At 36.5% G+C, this 24,076-nt stretch overlaps 1 protein-coding gene and 1 long non-coding RNA gene across 8 annotated transcripts in view; one reads left to right on the top strand and one right to left on the bottom strand.

Moving 5' to 3' along the window:
• LOC134735932 (uncharacterized) overlaps positions 1-7,681 on the bottom strand; it is a 116,821-nt gene extending 109,140 nt beyond the window's left edge. For all 6 annotated transcript variants that reach the window (XR_010119534.1, XR_010119539.1, XR_010119537.1 and 3 more), the window contains exon 1: positions 7,599-7,681. This is a non-coding gene — a long non-coding RNA (uncharacterized lncRNA). The remainder of the gene's footprint in view (positions 1-7,598) is intronic.
• Positions 1-24,076, top strand: part of PLCB1 (phospholipase C beta 1) — a 741,546-nt gene that overhangs the window by 515,386 nt on the left and 202,084 nt on the right. For both annotated transcript variants that reach the window (XM_055265375.2, XM_055265377.2), the window contains exons 7-9: positions 543-618; positions 8,396-8,496; positions 9,756-9,922. In XM_055265375.2, the coding sequence (XP_055121350.1) occupies positions 543-618; positions 8,396-8,496; positions 9,756-9,922 (344 nt within the window). The remainder of the gene's footprint in view (positions 1-542; positions 619-8,395; positions 8,497-9,755; positions 9,923-24,076) is intronic.

Genomic DNA, 24,076 nt, shown 5'->3' with positions numbered 1-24,076 from the left:
TAACTACTAGGGAGGCTGAGGTGGGAGGATCACTTGAGCATGGGAAGTGGAGACTGCAGTAAGCTGGGATCATGCCACTGCACTCCAGCCTGGGCAACAATGTGAGACCCTGTCTCCAAAAAAAAAAGGAAAGAAAATAAAAGAAATTAATTTAAAAATAAATAAAAATTAAAAATTAAATTTATTAATAATGCAATGTACACCTTGGGGCAATGGGTAGTAGCAGCAAGGGGACAGAATTAATAAGGATGTTTATTTTAGTGCTTAATATTAGAGATTATTTAATGCAATATGTTTTAATTGGGTCAGCACCATAGTCCTAAAATATTGATTTTATACTAGACACCTTAATTTTAAAAAGCACGCAGTTGATCTTTCAGAAGACAGATGCAAATGCATGGAGGAATGGTTATCTTTTAGTTCGTTAAATATGGATAATAAATAGATTTGACTGAATGTAATATTTCGAGTTGGCATCATCTGTTAGTGCTGTGATCCATGTGCCATTTAAACCTCTCTCCTTTGTTGTGTTCACTTCACAGCATCTATCGCTTGTTTTCAGCAGACCGGAAGCGAGTTGAAACTGCTTTAGAGGCTTGTAGTCTTCCATCTTCAAGGGTGAGCGTGTTGTGTTATGCTATAGTTTGAATGTTCAGCCCCTCCAAAACTCATGTTGAAACTTAATCCGCAATATGACAGTTTTGAGAGGCAGGGCCTTTAAGAGGAAATTAAGAGCCTCCATGATTAATGGGTTAATGAATTAATGGAGTATCATGGGAGAGGAACTGGTGGCTTTATAAGAAGAGAAAAACAGACCTGAGCTAGCATGTTCTTCCCCCTCACCATTGGATTCCCTGTGCCACCTCTGCCAAAGTGGAGAGTCCCCACTAGCAAGAAGACTTTTGCCAGATGTGCCCTCTCCACCTTGGACTTCCCAGCCTTTGTAACTGTAGGAAATACATTTTGATTCCTATATATTATACAGTTTCAAGTATTCTGCTATATGCATCAGAAAACAGAGTAAGACTGAAAATTGGTACCAAGAGGTGGGGTTTTTGCTGATAACAAATATCTGAAAATGTAAAAGCAGCTTTGGAACTGGGTAATGAACAGAGGCTGAAAAAAGTTTATAGAGCCGGCTAGAAACAGCCAAGACTCGGTGAGGCCTCTTTTCACTCCTATAACCCCAATATTTCAATCTAGAATGACCCTTGCTTTTTGTAGATAAAAAAGTCACCTAATCAGGTAATATTTTAAAAACAGTCAAAAAAGGCTAACATTATCAAGATGACAATTTGAAATGTGGTTTCAAACTTATTAACAATAAACCCTTCTCGATGTTTTTTTTAAGATATTAGCTAATGATAGTGTTGAGTTAGGAGGCAAGACTCAACTCTGGTGGTGGGGTATGAATACCAGACCAAATTAAGGACCAGCTAAAACAGGGGGAGCAGAAGCAGCTTTCCATAAGATATGCCCATGTCAGTTTACCATTGCCAGGGCAACACCGAGGAATTACCACCACTTTCCACAGTAATGATCCAATGACCCAAAAATTGCCACTCCTATCATAGAAGTTTCTGTATTAACCACCCCTTAATCTACATATGATTAAAAGTAAGTATAAATACAACCGCAAAACTGCCTGAGCTGCTACTGTCAGCACACTGCCTATGGCGTAGCCCTGCTCTGCAGGAACGGGCATGGAGCTGTAACACCGCTGCCTCAGTAAAGTTATTTTCTTCTACCCAACACTGGCTCGTCCTTGAATTCTTTCCTGAGTGAAGCCAAGAACCCTCGCAGGCGAAGCCCTACTTTGGGGCTTTCCAGCCCTGGATCAGTGTGAAGCCATTATGTTTAGGAAGATATTTGAAATATTAATTTCATCTCACCTTAGCATTTTAAAATGTTTAGTGTTAAGATTTATAAGCTATGTAAGCAATTAGTATGGTGCTATGTGCTTATAAATAAATATATTTACATACTTGACAGAGCTGTGCTCAGAAAGTTTTTACTGAGAGGGGTGTGGGATCTAAACAGTTTGGATAACACCTACTCTGCTCATATAGTGGTAAAGGAGGTGAGAGGACAAGCATGTAACATGCTTTTTGTTTTTGTGCCTGACACATACAAGGTACATCATAACATTAACCACCTCAAATAAAATAATTTACTTTCATTTTGATTAATTTCTACATGACTTGCTCTAAAATGAGTTGTTACTATTGTTTCTGGAAGTCCATTGCATAAAACTTTTTTCTCGTGCAGAGCTCTCCTTTCATTATTTTTATCTTAGTATCTAAGCAACAAGGAAGCATTTACCTAAGGATGACATGACTTTATAGGAAGGACCTTTGAGCCCCTCAAAATGTGCCAGCAATGTTCATGTTGCACTGAATAAGTTTGCAAAACCATTCTTAGACTTATGATTGAATTATAAAAGTATTGAGTGCTATGGTTAAATTTATCAGCCAATTATTTTTGTGAAGACTTTTCAAAACAGCCAAGTTCATTAACAACTTTGGTAGGTCACAAGAAAGAAATAAGAGCACCTCTTCACTGTCACCTTTCTTCTATAGGTGGAAAAAGCTAATGAGGCTGCAAAAAGTGAGCAGAGCTGTGGAAAGGCTCCCCCAAAACATTTTCACCTTCATTTTATAAAGCAAAATAAAATGCTTGAAACTGCTTGCTATTGCTTTTTTGTTAGGTGCTTTGGAGTAGGAAAAATACAACAGTTAAGGTCCTGTCCCCGACTGCAACAAATATTTCTTGAGCTCTTACTGTGTGCCCATAGGCATTGAGAATATGGTGGTGAAGAAAATGAAACTCAAGGTTTCAAGGACGATAGAGTCTTCTGGGGAAACTAGCCAATAAGCATGCCAACAAATGCGTCTGTAAACTGGGGGAAGTGCTATAAAAAGAAAGACTGGAGAGCTACTATTGAGAAGAAGGGAAGCTCATTCCAGAAAAAGAAAACAATGCGTGCAAATCCCTGAGGCTGGAAATAATTTCCCTGCTGGATTTAAGCAACTGAGACAAGACCACTGCATTCAAGTATAAAGAGAAAACATGAGAGATGGATTTGCAAAGACATGCAAAGAATTTTTTTCACTTTGCAATCACTTCTGATTTTACCTTTTCTGGATAACGTCTGGTAAAATATAATAATCAAAATTCTTACTTTATGAATCTAGCTAAGGGAAAGAAGGAATAGAAAATTATATGTATCAACCAATTCCCCATAAATTGTAATTTTCTAAACAACTGGATTCTGACCATTCAGTCAATAAATATACATTGAGTAATCTACTATGTGTATTATATGTTCAAACTTTCCAACCAATGTCAACTGCAGACAAATTTAAAAGGAAAATGAGATTCAAATAACATGAGTTATGTTTAAATTGGAAAAAATTATCTCTAACAAATGTAATGATAACTATCTAAAGTTGGAGATAACTTTAAAAAACAACCTCTATGCTAAAACTTTGAAAAATTATTATTCATAGTAAAGTATAATTTACTTGGACGACTTACAGAATTAGAATGCTTTTTAAAAATCTAAAAACCAAAGACAGTTTCAGAGCTAGGAAATAAATGTTTCTGTGAACTGACTATGATGAATCAAAACTCCGTTTTAAATCTCTGTGATAATTTCGTTTCCACATAACAATGACTCTAGAAAATATCCACTAATTAGCAAAAAATTTTGGCCATAGTCACAAGAGGTATTTTAAACAAGCCACGGAAGAAAAGGGTTATATAAATCATAGTTGGTTCTGCATAAATGGGAGCATATTTTGTAGCCAAGTCATTTAAACTAGATTTAATTGTGCTCTGTAAATAGATATATTACCAGAAACACAGTGGATATCCTGTTGAAATTTTTTTTTAAAACATGATCTTTGTGCACATTGTTAGGGATAAATAAGGCACTTGAACTTGTATCCTGGCCGACATGATCCACTAGAATAACACATTCCTTTAGAAGATATTACTATTTAGAAATTACAGTTGCTAGCCTGAAGTTACCCTAATTGTTAAAAGGTAGTACTGTATCCAAAGAGAGAGACAAAGCAATTACTGTCCTTCTGTTAACAACCCAAACATATTTTCCAGTGAGACCCTTGGTTCCATATTCAAAAAATTACCACTTTACCCACAAACTTTCTGAGAACTGAAAATAGTTTATTTGCACCAAATTCCCTTGATTTAAGGCTTATTAACTTGAAAAGAGCTCAGTGACATTTGGAATTGTATAGTAGTCTTGCCACAGCACTGGCATATGCAGTTGCATTTTAACGAGAAAGATCAGGAATAAACCCATGTATTTGCTTCAAATAATAACGTTTACTGTAGTTGATGGGTACACATGTAAAACAAAGAGAAATTAATTATTTTAAATTTGAAGAGTTGTATAAATTTTACTAAATACTACGAATAAAATGTATAAAATAACTTCTGTGTGTAACTTTAGTATGTTGCCTTTCTTCTATGCCTTACGTCCTGAATATAAATCAGGAACAATCACTTTTGTAGTTGTGATTCTTAATATGACTAATATCAAAATTCTACTTTAAAACCAAATTAAGTATTCAGTTCATTATGAGTGATTTACTTGTAGTTATTTCATGTATTCCATGGCTAATTCAATGTTTTATTTATAGTTTCAGAATAAAAATATTGACAATATGTTGAATTTCTGAATTTACTGGGAAATTGTCCATCAACTTATCAAGAAAAACAAGTGTATTTGTGGACTTTATTCATTAGAGTCTGCTTCAATGAATTAATATATCTTAAAATAACATTTTTTCTGATTTTTTTCAGAAATTTAAGTACCCATTTCTCATACAATTATTTTTTAAATCTAGAAATGTATAACGAAGAAAATGCAAATCACCATCCCAAAACTAATAGGAATATTTAGTGTACTGGTTTACAGTATAAGTTATAGAATTAAGCAACTCAGATTCAAAATAGTCATTGTCACCTCATCACACTCATTTGCTCACCCAGGACCTTAGACAAGTTTCGTAACCTCCTAGCACTTGAGTGTTCCTATCTATAAAAGTGGTACAGTAATAATGCCAACTGCATAGAGCTGATGGGATTACATGAAAATATTCAAGTAAAGCTCATAGAACTATGTCTGATATACTGTAAATGCTAATTATTATTCTCATTTTGAGTATTTTTCATATGCATGTATTGGGGGAATCTTGTTTCTATTTTTAATTTGGCATTTGGATATGACATTACCAGGTCTATGAAATCTAGAAATGCAAATACCACCAGTACTACCACCAAAATTGTTAAAATCCTTTCCCTTTTGAGAGTCCTTGTATATAAGCATGGTATTGAAACAATTCCATTTTTTCAAGTTTGCCAATACTTTGCAGTTTCTAAAATAAATGGGCCTTGTTCAGATTACTGACTTAGATTATACTAGCCTTCTTAAGTCATCCTTCAAAAAGGCCAAACAACAACAAGTAATCACTGACAGTGCATTTTGTATTGGGTGCCCGATGTGATGGACCAAGTCCTGGATTAAAACGGAAGACCCAAGATCTGGTATCATCTCCTGGGTTCATCCAGCAAACACTGATTAGGTATCTATTATATGCCAGGCACCATGCTGGGAACACAAAGGAATTAAATAAGAGATTGTCATGTCACTCAAAAGCTCATAGTTCAGTAGAAAATAAGAAATATAAAAAATAAAGGAAAAGCTGTGGAATGGATGCAATGACGAAGATAGATACAGGGAGAGTGTGAACACAAAGAAAAAGTAGTGTCATGTCTAGCTGATGTGGTCAGGAAGGGTTCACAGAGGACTATCTGAACATTAGGCAGGATCTTTAGAGTATTGGACCTTGGATTTCCTCCTAGACAAACGAGAAAAATGAGTCCGTGTCATTCACTTCACCAAGTTGTGAGATCTGGAAAGAGAAAGTCTGTGAATCAGCTTTGTGAATTTCAGTCTTGTTTAAGTTGCAAGGAATTAGGGATTATCCATAGCTTCTACCTAAACATCTCCCCTATACCCTTTCATTTCAGCTTTTAATAATGCTTACTTATTTTAACTCCTCTTTACGGAACACTTTTTCTTCCATTTTCACCTACTAACCCCAAAGACTTTGAGGTATCCTCATCAGTCAAGATGGGCAAGAGAAAAATGAGACAAAGAAAATCAGCTGTATTGAAATGTTTTTTTTTCAATATGCTAACATCCAACTCTCAATGAAAATAATGTTGTGTTTATTCAGATTATCTCATTAATTTGACCCCTCCTAATTCACAGCTGGTATATAAACAATGGTAAGATTTTAGTAAAGCATACTGTTCTATCAAATTATGTGTCAGGACTCTTATGTAAATGATGTTAGTTAAATCTGATATTTCAAAGGAAATAACAGCACATGAGTGCTCGTTATCAATTTCTCCACACTTCTCAATAAATTACATCCATTCACTTAGTAAATATTTATTTATACCTACTCTATGTGGCACACTGGAAATAGAGCCATTAACAGACAAGACACATATCCTAGCTCGTGTACATCTGCAGATTAGCAAAGAATAGAGAGAATTGTATAGCTGGGAGCACAATACATTGAGTGTGGAAATGTGAGACATGAAAGGTGTGATGTGTGCACAACTGGAGGACAAAACCCAGTTCAAGGGGAAGGCAAGGCTTTCCAGAAACAGAAGTTATAAACAGACAGGAAGGAAAAGAGAGGTCAGTAAGTGAAGGATGACAATTATTGCTATCGTTAGATCAAATTAATTTATGTGTATGTTGGGTGAAGTTGGTGGAAGGGGAAACGAGGTGAACTCTATTTAGTAGGGAAAATAGGAGAACACCCTTGGGGTTCATAAAATCCAGTAAAGCTGGAGGCACTTGAGTTGGCCAGCAGTGCCACTGAGCATGTTCTTGCAATTGATTTTAAATATTTCTCTTCCTTTTGTCTAATAGCCAATAAGTAAGGTAGGTAGGGTCATTTTCATCTATTAAAACCATTTGCAGAGCTCTAGGTGTCCAATTTAGAGAGAGGGTGGCACTGAAAAGTGTGCACTCTACAGCTAAAGAGATTTCTCTCTTTCTATAAATCAAGAGGAATTTTGGAAACCTGCTTGCATGTTATACTTGTTCCCTTTTTATGAATGGCAAAATACTAATAAAACAATTCACAAGAAGTCCCCACTGCTCTTGGATCTGACCGCTTGTGCTTATTTCAGAGTTTGTGCCCAAGTAGCCTAAGTTATAATGATACAACACATCTATGTATAATGATTCATGTATTGTTTGGTTGTCTCAAAATTCTGTTTTGCAAAATAGATTTTTTTCTATCTCTGTAAATGGATTTAGTAAAGGAAATATTACTTCATTCACTCAATCCACAAACATGGCTCTTCTGCTATTTGCTAAGTGGTGAGCTAAGTTCTCCTATCTGTTTGCAAGTGAACAACTTCAGAAAATAATTTCTAGACATTTGTATAACTGTACCTTTCAAAACATACAAAAATAGTGAAAGGAAGGGTGTGTTCTTCTGTTTAAGGGCTTGAAAAATAAAAATAATCACATTAACACATACCTGAAAGAGGAAGACTGCATGAAAAATGTCCTTCCTATTAACAAAGGCTTGAATACATGCTTCCGGTTTCCATGGCAGCCCAACCAAACAGAAAAATAAGTCATAGAAGTGGCCTTTTATATCAATGACTTGCTTCCTAAACAACAGGACCAGGAGCAATCAGTGAAAAAATAATGACTGGTGCTGTCATTTTTTTACAGCTTATCAGATTATTTAATATAATCTGATTTATATATATATTTATATATTATATTTATAATACATAAACTGTTTTACAACTTATCAGATTATTTAAACCAGAGGGAACATAGTTTGAAAAAAAGTGACGCAGAATTGGAATTTATGTTTTCATTTTGACTATGTCTGTCTCTAGGGTCATTACTTAAAAAAAAAAAAAGATTCAATTAAAAAAAAAAACCTAAAAATAATTCTGTCAAACAGACTATCTTTCCTAGGTCTAACTTACTTTAGAAAATGTATGTAGGAAATTACATTAACATCCCTTTAGCAGGAGACAATTCTTAAGCTTAAATTAAACTGAAAAAGCCACAGAAAAAAGGGTTTGACACCCTAAAGCCAGTGTCCAGATGAATGCTACGGCTGACCTCATAGGTGTGTTATGAATGTTTACCCTGACCTCCTAGAAGAAAAGGAAAAAGAAAGGAAAGAGAGAGGGAGAAGGTGAGGGAGGGGAGGAAGAAAAGAAAGGAGAGAAAAGAAGACAGAGAAAAAACAGGGAGGGAGGAAGCTGGGGAAAGAAAAAGACCATTTGCTGACTCTGTTGTTTTATTCCCCAGAATGATTCAATACCTCAAGAAGATTTCACTCCAGAAGTGTACAGAGTTTTCCTCAACAACCTTTGCCCTCGACCTGAAATTGATAACATCTTTTCAGAATTGTAAGAGTACACATTTTAACCCATATCTTTTTCAGCTTGCATTGATTCTCAGGTGGCTAGAGCAGGACTTGGAGTGGTAATTGGAGATGGAAGAACATCATACACTATGTCTAAAAGCAATATTCCTGTGTGATGTTTTGGATGGGATCACACAATCTTGTCCCTGAGGTGCAACCACTGCTTTTAATGAGTACAAGTTTGCTGTGACATATTGCTGGAGGTAGTTGTTTTTGTATGCTCAGATAACTTCGTGTGGTTGAAGGATTATGGGTAGAACAGGGAGTCATCTTGGCTTAGCAGAGATAGACTCATGTCGCAGGAAGAACTCTGGATTAGGAACCAGTTATTTTATCTCTCTGAGCCACGTTAGCGACATGAGAAGTTTGGATTACTAAGAACCCTCTCAGCTGAAGAATTATTTGCTTTTATGTTAGAAATTATAAACTTATATCAAGGCGTTACCTTTTTTTGAAAGATTAGAAGAAAAAAGGAAAAAAAGAAAGAAAGAAACCAAAGCACTAAGGCAAATATGGGGAAAGTAGCAGTTTACCTTTCTTAAAATATTGAAATCTACATGACAGAAAATCAATACAAAATGTGGTAAACAAAATGAGGATTTCTTCAGATGGAAGACAGGCAAACAGTACTGCTGAAAATGACATTGCATATTCTTGCTTTGCGCTGTTCATTGCCATCATATATTTATTGAACATCTGCAACATTTGTACCACTGAATTTCTCTTTAGATGATCAGTACAATTGAAATGGGAAGTTTGAACGATATGTTGAGGAATTATAGTCTCTTGTTGAAGCCTAACTGTAACTTTTAAAAACACTCAAACAGGTTGTTTACTTTAAGTTATGACAATAAATACATCTTTAAATGATTACAGAGATATGGAGTTGGATGATTAAACCAAAAATTTACTGTCATAATCAAAAAAACTCTGTGTTCAGTTTAGAGTGGTGCACCCTTATGCACATGATGCAGTGTTTTTCTGCTGTGGGTTTTCTTACCCATTTGGTATTTTTCGAGAGCGTTGGGTTTTAGCGGTAGCAATTGCACAAGATATTTGTAGCCCATAGAGGTATCGAAATTATGGTGGAGCAGCACAGTGTTTTCAGGGCAAGATAGCAGTTTCAATATAGCATTTTCTTATCAAGTATAGCAGGATTTTATTTCCCTAGAGTTAAATGCAAATATATGAATGAAACTTAGTTTAAAAAATTCTTATTGCTTGGTTTTTCATTGTTTTTAGTGGTGCCAAAAGCAAACCATATCTTACCGTTGATCAGATGATGGATTTTATCAACCTTAAGCAGCGAGATCCTCGGCTTAATGAAATACTTTATCCACCTCTAAAACAAGAGCAAGTCCAAGTATTGATTGAGAAGTATGAACCCAACAACAGTCTCGCCAGAAAAGGTCAGTACTTTCTTTCACACCAAAGGGAAGCTCTTGTTTCTGATTGGGGGTAGTCACACGCTGGGAGTTAGGAACACCAGTGATCATTAGGTTAGTTTCCTCTGTTTACAAAGGCATTCCTTTCAGTCTGAAATCACTTGGTGATTCAGGGCACTAGGTTTTTCTTTAAACTTTGGTGTGTGATTTTTTTTTGTCGTTGTTATATGTATAGATGCATGTAACATATTTTTAAAATGTCTAATCCTTCATTTTGTTTCAAATTCACCCAGTGACTGAATGCATATTTCATGCAGGAAATTCACTATCTTTAGGTTACCCTTTTGTGTCTTTTTCTAGTAAGTTCTGTGAAGTGACCCACAGATTTTTCTAAAGTTCTAAAACTGAAGAGAATATTTAGTCTGTGAGACCCTTGTCTTTTTCCAGTATATACTCTCTGATAAATACTATCTGATAAATTTTTCTACTTGGGGAAATAGTCTAAAATTTGGCTCTCTATGTAGAAAAGCCTAGTGTTGTAAATACAAAACAATCCAAAAATTGATAGCCCAAAGGCAGCTCTAAGTTACCTGGAAGTTTTTAAGAAATTTATATTTTTGATTCTGGGAAAATGAATTGCCAAAATGAGATCATAAAGATGTAATTACTGCAAGTTTTCAACTATATGTGGCAGCACTGTCCCTGAACAAGATCTTCCACTGAGAAGACTAACTCTCATCTGGATTGAAATATCTTCACCAAGAAAATTAGCATGTTATCACTGGTGTTATTGCAGATTGCCTAGATATTCCGTAGGGAGGAAAATAAAGTACAATTAACCAATTATTGAAAAGAAATCAATTATATATTAATATGCAGGCATTTTCTAAAGTAACAAATAGTTCTAGCAAGCTTATAGTCATCAGTAAGAATGATTATCATAAAAGTAAATTTAGAAGTCTTTTAACCCATTGTGTTTAATCTGGAACTGGTCCTCTAAATTGAAAATGAAAGCATGAACTATAAATGGGCCCAGGCGCTGTGGCTCACGTCTGTAATCCCAACACTTTGGGAGGCCAAGGCGGGTGGATCACTCTAGGTCAGGAGTTCAAGATTAGCCTGGCCAACATGGTGAAATCCTGTCTCTATTAAAAATACAAAAATTAGTCTGGCATGATGGCACACGCCTGTAGTCCCAGCTACTCAAAAGGCTGAGGCAGGAGAATTGCTTGAACCCAGGAGGCGGAGGTTGCAGTGAGCCGAGATTGCACCACTGCCCTCCAGCCTGGGTGACAGAGGAAGACTCTGTCTCAAAAAAAAAAAAAAAAAAAAAAAAGAAGAAGAAGTATAAATGTAAAATCTGTTAATTATATTCTACATGCTACTAGTTGGGAATTTTTAGATGCAATTTTTAGTTTTCATTTGTTTTCTTGGTGAAGCACTTTGCCCTTGTTGTTGTCATCGTTTTCACTGATGCTGTGAAGGTGAGATTAGTTAAAGGAAACAACTAGCCCAACAGTATGTCTTGGCATGGCCAGGCCTGCCCCTCCAAACCTACTTAAAGAGGTTGCCCTTTCTTCCCTAGTACACAAGAGGTGAGATTTCCCCTTACCATGAAGCAGGGAACATCTTGGAGGTTTTGCCCATGTAGCTTAGAAGTTCTCTTCTAAAATCCAAACTTGTCCAAAAACAACAAACGCATTGTTACAACAAATCCAACAACACTTCTAAAAACCAGTTAGCCCACAACACTAGGAAAACAAAAAGCTTTTGTGAAACCAGTGAAGCACTCCAAAGTGTAAGCCTTTTCCTTTTCTCCTTCCTTCACACCACACTGCTGATGGCCCAGGCTTCAGCTGGTATCCAATGCCTCCATATATCATCTTCTGATGACTTGCACGATGTAGAGGGTACAAAGAGAAAAAACTGTGATAGATTACTGTAAAACCCCATAATCCTAGAAAAACTGATTTTGACTCTAATGGAAATTAAGATGATGTCTCCTAGCATTTGCAAAATTATTTAGTGCCATTTTATGAATTTCAAATCAAAAGAGGCACACAAAATATTTAAAAATTTAAATATTTTTAAAGGCAACTTTATTTGTTTTTCTATACCTTCATATGACATTGATCACAAAACCTCTGTGTCAACCTTAATAGCAGCATAAAGAAGCAACATAGAATACTGGTTCCACTTTTGAGTTTCAAAGCTGAGATCCACCTCACTAATTATATAGCCTTGATGCTTAACTTCTCTATGCCTTAATTATTTCATCTTCAAAATTAAGGACAGAAGAATTCTTGATTCGCTTTTTGTAGATTTGAATTAAATAATACCTGCAAAGCATTTGGAAAGAAGAATCTGGGCCTGTGTAATGCGATGAATAAGTGTTAACTCTTCTCAATGTTTTGAAGTGTAGTATGTTGGTTTTCATTCCTCAGGTGTCGTTGTCCATTTTTTCTAGGAGATCCCATGATTTCTGGGCCTTAAACTTTCTTCTGTTTTCCCCAGCACCTAGAAGATACCCCTGCTCATGATGAAATCCTTAATGTAGACTTGTAGGTGTAATCTAATCAGTGATCCAAAGCATTTGTGCCCCAACTTATCACTTAAGAATGTTGCCTAGTGGTCTCTGTACAGAAAAATTTTGGCTAATGCTATCTCTGCCTAAAGCCTTATCTAGCACGTGGGAAGGACAGAGGCTTTGGAGTCCAACAGCTGGAATGTGGCTAAAGGGCCAGCCACCTGCTACCATATAACATGCATCCTCAGTCACCCCAGGGGACTCCAGCACCCGTTCAGAAGTTCTGGCTGGCTGTATCTGTAGCTCTTTCTTCTCTAGAATCCATATGAAAGAAATTCAACTCTTGAGGAGTTAAAAGTCAAATTACAAAGACCTTAGTAGGGTCATTTCAGCTCTAAGGCATGTACACAAAAACGGACTCATGATCGCTGCCTTGTTTTAGGATAAAGTGAGATTGCGTCTGTTAATGTTTAGTTCAGCACACAATAGTCATTCAGTAAATGGCCTAAATTGTTATTATCACTGTTTAAAGCAGGCTAAATAGTACTAGAGGAAGCACATAGTCTCTGGTGTTCTAGTCTTACAAACTCAAACTTACAAGCCAACCTACATTAAGTCATTCAGAACTTCAGTATTTAATAAATCTTCAGTGAAACGCAAGAGGCTACAGACAGTGACAGACCCAGAGATAAACCCTGTGCCCCTAGAGATTTGCACTCCTCTTAAAAGTATATATATAATATATACAATTATGTATTATATAATTATATATAATATATACAATTATTTATTATGTAATTATATAATATAATTATTATATTATAATTATATATTATATAATAATATATAATAATATATATTATATAATATAATATATATTATTATATTATATAATTATATATAATAATATTATATATAATTATATTATATTATATACTTAAAAGTATATAATATATATAATTAATATTATATATTATATAATATATATTATATTATACAATATAATATAATATATATTATATATAATATATAATATTATTTATAATATAATATAATATATAATTATAATATTAATATATTATATACTTTAAAGTATATAATATATTTATATAATATATAATAATTATATAATTATATATAATATATGATTATATATTATATATAATATATAATATATGATTATATATTATATATAATATATAATATAATCATTATATATTATTTATTATATAATTATAATATATATTATTAACATAATATCAAATATATTAATAATCTAATATCTATAATTAATATAATATATAAATATTACTTCTTGAAATCCAATGTGCACCTGAATCACCTGAGCCCTTGTTAAAATGCAGATTTGAGATTCTGCATTTCTGACAAGTTACTGGGTGAGGCAGAAGATGCTTAGCAAAGGCCCACACTGAGTAGCAAAGCTCTAAGAAATACAGGGAAAGCGCAGTAAGCATGAAGATAAAGAGATTTCTTCCTGTAGGGAACAGTTCATGGAAGAGATAACATTTGGGCTGAATTGATTTTAACACAGATGAGCTACAAACTTTAAAACTTTAAACTTTTAGTCAAGTAGTTAATACATTTGGATCAATAAACACATAAGAAAATAAGTAGGGAAGTTTAGTATTACATTATAATTTATTCTTCTGCTGCTTTCATTTTAACTGTTTACAGATGTGCCCAGGTGTTAGTTAAATTGGTGTTGATCTCAGTGCTGATCCGGAAATTGAGTTTTATTTACCTGAGAAAGGCACTTCCATATAGCCTATACTTGTTATAAAATGCTAAGCATAAGATACACACATAATATACATAATAGAATATAAACATATGTATAACATATATATACACAACATATAGACACAACATATAGTTACATGTGTATACACATACACAGGGGCACACACGCACTCTCTGATATCAATAAACATATCTTAAAGTAGGTGTTAAACAAATAAATAATATACAAACCTGACATATGCTGTTTAGCTTTTATGTGCATTTTACATAATTTTTACATAAAAGATAGACTTGAAATTAAATGAAAAATTTTTAGTGTCACCAAAAGCCCAAATGCCAAAGCCGACCATAGTTTAGCTGACTGAAAGTATGACACATGGAAGTATGAAATGAAACTCCAGAAGAGACAATAGACTTTGACCCTCTGAGGACCTGCTGTAATTAGCATGTCAGCCACATCTCCATGCTGGAATTTCTGTTTCGGGAGATGTGTATATTGGTTATAAATAATCAGAGGATTTCTGTGCAGTCTAAGGCCAAATGGGTCATGTGTGTGGGTTCCACAAAGAGAGAATTTGAAGCTTGTCACAGAGGATACTATTCTCCTGGGAGTTTGGTTTATTTTTACTATTTAAAAATTACACATTGAAAAATGCCATGGCCTCTGGTCAGCAAAAGTTTCTTCCTTTCCATGTTGTTTGCACTGTAGACTTAAATATTCCTGGCACAGGAATATGCAATGACCCCTGCCTCTTCCAAACAGAATATTCATGAATATCATACTTTCAAGATCAGTGTCTCCAAAACAGTTATTTTTTTAATCACTTAAACTCTACAGATGAAAAACAGTGAGTAAAATTAGCATGAAAAATAAAATAGCTCTATAGGTACCTTTGGTAACAGAATGCTGACTTCAACTGATGTATCTATAAATGAAGGCCAAATTTTACTTAAACTGCCAAACCAAAAGAAAACAGTAATTTTTCATGCTTTTATTCTGTGAAGATCAGGTGTTCATGAGTGTTTGTTAAATAACTGAATTAATGTAGCAGATTATAATAGCAGATGTTTCAAACTACATTCCTTTTATCATCAGTTCTTCCTCCTAAATTTTTATAAGGTAAACTACATTCCTTTTATCATCAGTTCTTCCTCCTAAATTTTTATAAGGTATACATTAGTATTATAATGTAATACTAAACTTCCCTACTTATTTTCTTATGTGTTTATTGATCCAAATGTATTAACTACTTGACTAAAAGTTTAAAGTTTTAAAAGCTTCCCCATTTTGTTGTAATTAAGTCATAAAAATGAAGCTATATAATCCCTTTTAGTGATCACTACTCACTGAGTTAATAGTTTAATAGTTGAAATAAACTCAAAATTATAATGGTGAAGCAATTTGGTTTTAGGCAAAGCAGTAGCAGTTCAGATATAGCAAGTGCTTTAGCTTTTTTTCCTTTAAATAGACCTAAGCCAATAATGATTGTATCAGTAGGAAAAAAACTCTATTGCATTTTCAATATAGTTTTACTTAAAGTATTATGCAATTAAGCTATGTTCTCTCATTGTCAACACCAAGAAATAGGCCGAGAGTGATAGAAAGAGACCGGACTTGGGAAACTTGAAAACTGTAGTTTTAGGTGAGACTCCTTCAATTGAAAAATGGCAGAAATTTAACTCAAACTAAAGCACTGAATAAATTTGCTTGTGCATATAAGCAAAAAGTCAAGGTGTTAATGGTTTCAGGCATGACTATATCCAGGAGCTCAAGTCGTGTCATCAATAATTGTCTTTTTTCATCTCTCATCATTTTCTCATACTGGCTCTAGTTCTTGGGCAGATTTTCCTGAGTGACAAGACAGTCACCAGCAGCTCCAAGCCTATAGCTCACCAGTCCTAGTATGCAGAAATCCTTTTTACTCATGGTTCCAGTGAAAGTCCCAGAATCCAGGGCATGGCTTCGGTCACTCAAGGCCACTTCTAAATTAGAATCACAGTGTCCTGAAGGATGGGATAAAAATAAATGGACAGGCTTAAGTCATATGACTCCCCCTAGAGCCCATAAGGGGTCAACTACCTAAAGCACAAACCACAGGGACTGACAATTGGAGAGAGATGGTTCCCTAAAATTCAGCCAGGATGTGCTTCCTAGAGGAAGGAATAGTGGTCTCTTGGCAGATAAAAAGAGTAGATCACGCTAAAACTAGTTCAGAAATCAGTCATTCATTAGGACTTTTTATTTGGCCTTACAATGCCATTTAACTTCTTTGACTAGCCCTGCTCCCTAGTTTTCTCAACTTTGAAATTATTTCCTGACAGAATTAGTGGAAGAATTAAATAAGATGCTTTTGTTAAGAAGGTTACATATGTTCATTGTTGTTGGCTAAATCGTCATTTACCTGAACTAATGAAAAGTGATCATTGGCATTTATGCCAAATTATTTTAAAACATTTATGAGTCTAGAGGTGAGACTCAGAGCCTTGGGCTGAGGCATTCCTGAACACTGCTGTTTCTCACCTAGCAGGCTTATTTAATGTACTACAATTAAGGATAAGTATAATAATTTATTAATGAAACTTAAAAATATATGGCATGTCATATCTGTGCACAAATGGTCCTTTCTGACTCAATCATTCTTTTCTATGCCTTTTTATTAAAATGGAATTATAATTATAATCGTAAGTGTAAGGATGTACACTTGACTCTTACTATTTACTTCATTATCACTTCAATTTCCTAGTAGGTTTTTTGAATCATATTTTTCCAGCACCATTTCGCTTTACTAGGTAGAGGTTATAAAAACTAATGATGGTGGTGATTATAATCTCTATTCTCCATCCTTGAAAGATCACACATGCCCTAATTAAAGAAAGAGGCTGGCACAGTGTCATGAAGCCAGTAAACCTCAGGCAAGAGACTTTGCTTGTGTGAGCTTCAGATTCTTCATCTGTAAAATGGGATGAGTCCAGCAATGTAGCAGCCACCTGTGCTATTCCCATGTCCCTTGGCAATCATGGTTCCAACCCAGCCACCTACACACTTGGCAACTCTCCAGGGCCTTCTATCAGTCCATCCACAGCCAGGCTACAATTCCCAGGAATTGCATGCCTCAGGAGTAGTCGAAGAATAAATACCTCATCTTCCATGCCCCTTGGGTTGCAGAGTTCTGATGTGTGTTCTCTGCTTTCTCCCAGAGTTCCTCGGTGAGACTGAGCCCTAATTGCCCACAGCTGTAACCTGCCTGATACCCTGCTTCTTAGCTGCCTTTCCTTCTTGTCTCACTTCTCTCCTCTACTGTTGTTTCATAGGGTCAACTCCCAAAAAAGGTACTTGCACTCAAATCCTTGTCTCAGATCCTGTTTTTGGAAGAACCCAAACTAAGACAAGCACTTTTCTATAAATGGCCTTAAGGGAATCAAAAGTGAAAGATGGGTAAGGTCAGAGTTGCTGAGCCTTGAGAGAAAAAAAAATGGAAAGAGGCTGTGCCTCATCATTCCTGCCAACCTATCACGTTATTGTCTTCGTTGTTTCCAATCACGAAGCCCTGGCCAGTGGCCTCAAATCATAGATTTCCAGTCTACAAAGGACTTAGCCATTTAGCTTAGCCAAACTGTCAGGTTATTAGAAGAGGCAGTTTGCAGAAATGGCAATGTTGGGACCAAGACCATATATTCTTTGTCCCGCTACTCCAGACGTCCACCTAGGCACTCCATCAGGACTTGCTTAGAAAAAAGTTGCAACACAGACGATTTAGAAGTTAGTGATCAATATCTATAGCAGTGGTTTCCAAACTGGTCCTAGACATAGCACCATTTGTTTATTTCTTCTAACAAAGTCTCGTGAGAAAGGCCAATATATAGGGAAAAGCTTTAAAGGTGCTGTCTTGGTGGAATAGAGGGGAGCCTGGAATACAGGTGATGATGGCTGTTGCCCTACCACTCTTTCCCATTCTCTGCAGGGACGTCTGCCCAAACCCTGGAGTATTCAGGATACTCAGTTTAAGCACCACTCCTCTGAAGGAAATACTGACTAGTTTAAAGATCGGCCTCACAATTAAGGTGGCATCCATTTAAGTCATTTTATATAGATTACCTACAAAGTAGTTAAGGAAACAGAACCGAAGTGAATCAACAAAGTCAACACAGATGAGATCAATTTTCTTCCCAAAAGACAAAAACAGAGGAAAACTATATGATGTAGCCAATGCTTTCATGCCTTAATTAAGTTACTACACTGAAAAAGCTGCTGAAAAGCTACTCTAGGATATTATTGATCGAGATCTCATTTAAATTCCACCTGTTGACTCTCCGGCCTCTGCGGAAGGTTACAGAAAAATGGCATTGTCGTCCCCGAGTGCATTCCAAGTTCTTCTTAACTTCATGTTTGGTATGTTCATAGACTTCTCTGAAATATTTCAGACAGCCTAAGAATGAAAAAAAAAAATTTCAAGATAGTCATTGTGGATCTATTGTTCGTTGGTTGACTTGGCAACTCCCTTTGCTTTCCTTTCCCTTATTACATTTCCTTTATTCCCAGAAGGCAGGGCCTGGGCCTGAGGAAAGGCAAAGTCCTGGCCCAGGAATTCTGTTTCTTTTCTCCTTTATTTCAGTGACCTCAGCGTCTGCTCAGGCCCACAGCTCTGGCCAGAAAGTCACAGCCCTCTCTACTCACAGCTGAAATGTCCTTTTTTCAGAAAATAACCAGACAGGAAAAATATAAATAGTAAAAGGCAAAATCAAATGCCAGTCCACGGGATAGATAAGTGAGCTTGGTAGCCTCATCAACCCAATAGTCTGCTGAGTCTTGTTGAAACTTCTTTCTTTCATCACACCTTTCAGAGGTGCCTTGCCATTTCATGTGAGAGCTATTGGGACAGAGCAGAGAATGGCTTCTTTCCCCCAAGATGTGACCTCCCAGCAGAACACAGCATTGACAATTGTTGGCTAGTATACCTTTCCCCTTGTCAGCAGGGTCTAGGAGCAAGTTGCAGTGTGTGTGGGGTGGGATGGAGGGGACTCTGGCTCAGTCAAAACTGCCTGGCAGGTTGTACTGTGTTGGGAGGGAGAGAGGCCACAGGGCCACAGGGCCACAGGCGTTGGGCTCCTAACTTCGGCATTATCCAGGGTCTTGTCAATAGTCAATGTGATACAACAGATAAGTGAAAAGGAAATAGGTCGAATGCAGAAAAAAAAAAAAAAAAAGCAAACCACAGAGAAACCAGATTAAGTGAGGGATGGACCTTCCACCCTAACCCTTAATAGAAAAGCTGAAAAATGTACCATAGTAGGGAATCCTGCCAGGAAGTGGAAAGTGACCAAGGGTTTCAAAAATCTCTTATGGAGATTCTGGAAGGTCTGTCTTAACTCTGAATCACTGCAGTCTCTAGGATGCCAGCTGTGACAGCAAAGATTATCTCCAAGCTAGGGATAGCACTATTTTAACAGGAGAGTTAATTGAGAATGATGGACAAAATCAAGCTTCTTACCTAAGCATTCTACCTTATATGTAGAAAGTGAGCCCAAAATGCTTCTGAACAATGTGGCTGTATGTCTTTGTTGGGGGTTTTCCCAGAAGCCAACTTTGAAAGAAGATTCAAGTCCATAGAGTTTGAAAGGTGATTCCAGGAAGTACTAGTAGGGCAGTAGGGAGTGTGAACAAGGAAGAGAAAGCAGCTTACAAAAAAATGTGTTGTCAAGGTAGTCATTCCCAACCACAGCCATTGGTTGGAGGATGCTCTTAGAAAGTGTTAATTCTTAGGCCGTTCCAGCCTGCACCACATAAAGTCGACCATCAGGCAGAGATGCAGATACAAGTCCAGCCCAGCTGTATCTCCTGGAGCACCAGTACAGTCTGCTATGATATTATTACCAGCAAAACACTATCCACGATACTATAAAAAGGATATTCCCACCTCACTCTGCAGCTTTAACAAGAATCTCCAGCATGTCAAAAAAGAGATCCTTCAAAGTACCTGATGCTTATTGAACGCATTTCTTTATTCTAACATATACCTAATGCAGTTGCGTGGACACTTTAACAATCGTGTATTACCCATCTAACTTATGAACTGCTAGAAAGGGGAACAAAATCCAGATAAAGTATTTGCTCTCAAGGAGCCTATAATTAGAAGGAGAAAATTCTAATATTACAAATAATTATAAAATAAGTTATAACAGGATTCACTTCCATTTCTTCATCTAGCTAATATCCATTCATTCGTGAATGTACTTCCATTCATTCATCTAGCAAATATCTATTGAATAACTATGTGCGAGGGAAGCTTGAGGGAAAAGGGAAGTTTTGTTTATTGACATTATGGGGAGTTTCCGGAATTGCTCTAAGCTCTTTACCTGCAAATTGCCATGGTACATTTTTCAGCTTTTCTATTTCTTGTACAAAACCTCAGCCAAGTCTTCAAGTCCGTATTATTATTCCCATTTTACAATGAGGAAACCGAGTCTTTGGATGGTCCAGACCTTTGACTCGTTATACTGTTTGAGAATGAATTATTGAGCGGTCAGTCTAAAAATGTAACATTTGTGAGCTGAGTGGAAGCCTTCATGCTATTCTTGACTTACTCGTTGGTTTATTGACTCAACACACAGTTTTTTGAGTCTTGCTACCTGTGTCAACCCTTGAGTCAGACAATGAAAAGGCATCATTCTTCACGTATCTGGGCTCTCAATGTAGTAGAACCTCCTCTGTAGTCAGTACAGTGGGGAAGGATGTGCTGAAGGCATCTGAAGAGGAAACTGACATTCCATGCTGTGCTTTTTGCTGCAGAGCAGAGGGCCAAATGAGAGACAAGTGGCACTTAGGGCACTAAAAGATGACATGTTTTAAGTAGCTCATCAGAAAGCATTAATGAGAACATAATATTCCAGGCCTGCCTTTATGCTAGACTATGGAAGAGATGTAAACAAAGTGAAGGCCATGGTCCTTGCTCATACAAAGCCAATGTCCAATTGGATCAAGGAACATGACGTTCTGGTGAAGGAGCTAGAACATTTTTCCTCCTTTGCATTATGGTCAGGAACCACTGTGGAGGGTCTCCTCTCATAAAGCACCGTGACAGTGCACTCATAAAAGGCAATGGAATTGGTTTCCTACCCTCTGAGAGCCTCTAATTTTAAATGATAAATCAGTACTTATACAAATCTGTGTTCCAAACACAGCTCTAAAGCTGTATTTAAGAGATACAGGTTCTAATCTGGATTCTGTTCTTATCTTTCTATGTCATTTTAAAGGGGTTATTTAATCTCTCTTGGGAAAAGTTTGCTTCTCTGTCATGTTAAATAATAAAACTGTCTTCTACCTACCAAATAGAATGGTGAGGAGTAAATAAACTCACAGATGTGAGAATACTTTGAAAAACGGAAAGTGCTAAATCCAAGTAAGGTGTTATTATTAAGAATTTTCACACAAAACCACATCAAACAGTACAACTTAATACAGGGAAACTGCAGGCACACAGAAAGCTGTGAGCACTGCATGAAGAGCTAATCTGCAGGAGCTTTTGAGAGCACATAGCCATTTAGGGGCCATTAGCACACCACATCTTGGAGCTGTATTTGCACATAGTTATGGTAATAGCCCAGTTTTTGCAATCAAGATGGAATAACAATATATGACACTTTCCAACTTAAGATAAAATAATAACACATGAAAACAGGTGCAGAACATACTGACTCCAGACTTAGGGGAAAAATGGTAAAATAATGAAAGAAGCCAGTGCAGTTCATATAATGTACAAAAGCACAGTTAGCTGGCCAATGTGATAGAAAAGTTTGTGCCCGGGCAAAGATAACTGAGAAGGGAACATTTAGATTATTTCTTAAAATAGGCAAATAGACTTTGTTGAGCCATGGGATATTAATGCCATCTGCACTTACTTTCTCTGAGCTGATCTAGCAGAATTCGCAAGGGCCAAAGCACCAGGAAAAAACGTGAGCTGAGAAATTGCTTTTCAGTGCTGTGCTTAGAAGTGATTTAAGGAGGTGCTAAACCACTGGGCTGGTAGCTTTCCAGTTTGCTCTGGTATTATTGTATTAAGAGTGAAGATTGAGCAATGATGAATGGATTCTCAACCACCTAATCCCAGTGACATCCAAACATCTGAGTGCCAGATCCTGCCTAATTGGCATTTGGCACAGTAGAAGGAGGCTGGTGTCCATGCGAGCTGGCAGACACATTGTCCAGTTTTCCCATCTTGACTGTGATTATTCTACGTGGATTTATGGGCCATCTGTCTTCCAAGTCAAAATTTATAGATTTCTCTGTGCTGCAGAGCTCTGAAGATGTTATTTGCATGTGTTTAGCTGTTTTTATTTTTTAAAGCTAACCTGCATATTTTTTGCAAAGCCCACAAAACAATGTCACTTCTTGTGTTCAGCATTTCTCTTGTCCTCATGTTGGCATGACAAGTTTTCTATTATATTCCATTTTTCTTCCTAAAAATCAGATTCATGGGTTGGGGGATAAAAATGCTAGAGGATGCCTTTAAATGACTTGCAGAGATTAGAATGTAAATTAAGTCGGGAAAAGAATTTGGACCTGATAGACAAATTCAAATCAAAGAGCTAATCCTCACACCTCTGCCAGATGGGTCATTTGTCCACCAGAGCTCAGCTTCTTTACACAGAAAGATTAAAGTAACACGTTTTAGAGAGATAAGTAAATCATGGGAGAACTCTGCCTTGGTCACATTCAGGATTATTTTTAGGACCAATGCAGAGTGCCCAGATTGAAGCCAACTGCCAAGAAGGCAGGATACCTTTCCTTCCCATCATCCATGCCCCCCATCCAGGCCAGTGTTAGGAAAGTTATGTGGATAAGCACCATCAACCACACCCACCACTGTCTGTCTTTCCATTGCCCAGGCATGATATCCAGATCCATTTCACACTAAATAACCCTGTGCCCTCAGACAAGTTGCTAACATCTCTAAGCCTCCGTTTACTCAACTGAAAATTGGAATTTAAAAGTACATCTCTCATAGGATTTCTATGCCTGGCATGTGGTCAATGCTCAGTAATAGTAGCTCCAATTATTATGATAATTATTGTTATTTACCTTCTTCTATCACTAGATGATGTGTGATGTCTTCTACAGCAAGCAGCATAGCATCATGTTTAATGGCATGAAACACAAAGCCTGACTGCCTGGGCACAAATCCCAACTTATTCACTTATGAATTTGTAACCTTGAGCAACCTTCAGCAAGCTACTTGAGCAACCTTATCTTTGCTTGGGCACAAACCTTGAGCAAGCTACTTGCGTCAGGTTTCCCATCTATAAAATAGTCATAAAAGTACCCACTTACAGAGTTGCTGTGAGGATAAAATGAGTTAATACTTGCATGTAGCAAGTAGCATATCATAAAAGATTGTTAAACACTATGCTGGAAATATTTTAAATCATGAAACTCTTCTAAGGCTCTCTTCTTCCTTGCACTTTCCTGTCATAGTCTTTTTTTTTTTTTTTTTTTTTTTTTAGTACTGCATGTGTAAGCATGGCCTGCCACATTTTCTTTCCTTGATTCTTTTTCCTTTAGCACTTTGCTGCTGTTGCCTTAAACTGCTTTTAGGACTAGCTCAGGAGCAGTTCCATGCTAGTTCTTTGATGCCATGATGGGGGCATTTCCTAGCTAACCATCCAGATATGCATATCGAGCAGGGAAGAGCCTCAGTGGGGGCCCTTCCAGAGACCTTAGCAATGTGCCATGAGTTATATTTAGGGATTAGTTTTTGACTATGCCCTATGTACTCTTTTATTCCCCTGGGTCACAGAGCTCATGCAAAGTGTAATGAAAGAATTAGATGCCGAGGACTTGCTACTGAGCTCAGAAATTATAATTAAATGAGGGACATCAGCTTGTGTTACCTGAC

The sequence above is a fragment of the Symphalangus syndactylus genome, chromosome 24 (genome assembly GCF_028878055.3).
Source record: "Symphalangus syndactylus isolate Jambi chromosome 24, NHGRI_mSymSyn1-v2.1_pri, whole genome shotgun sequence".
Lineage (NCBI taxonomy): Eukaryota > Metazoa > Chordata > Mammalia > Primates > Hylobatidae > Symphalangus > Symphalangus syndactylus.
The sequence above is the reverse complement of the archived record's forward strand: the minus strand, read 5'-3'. Positions and strand labels throughout refer to the sequence as shown.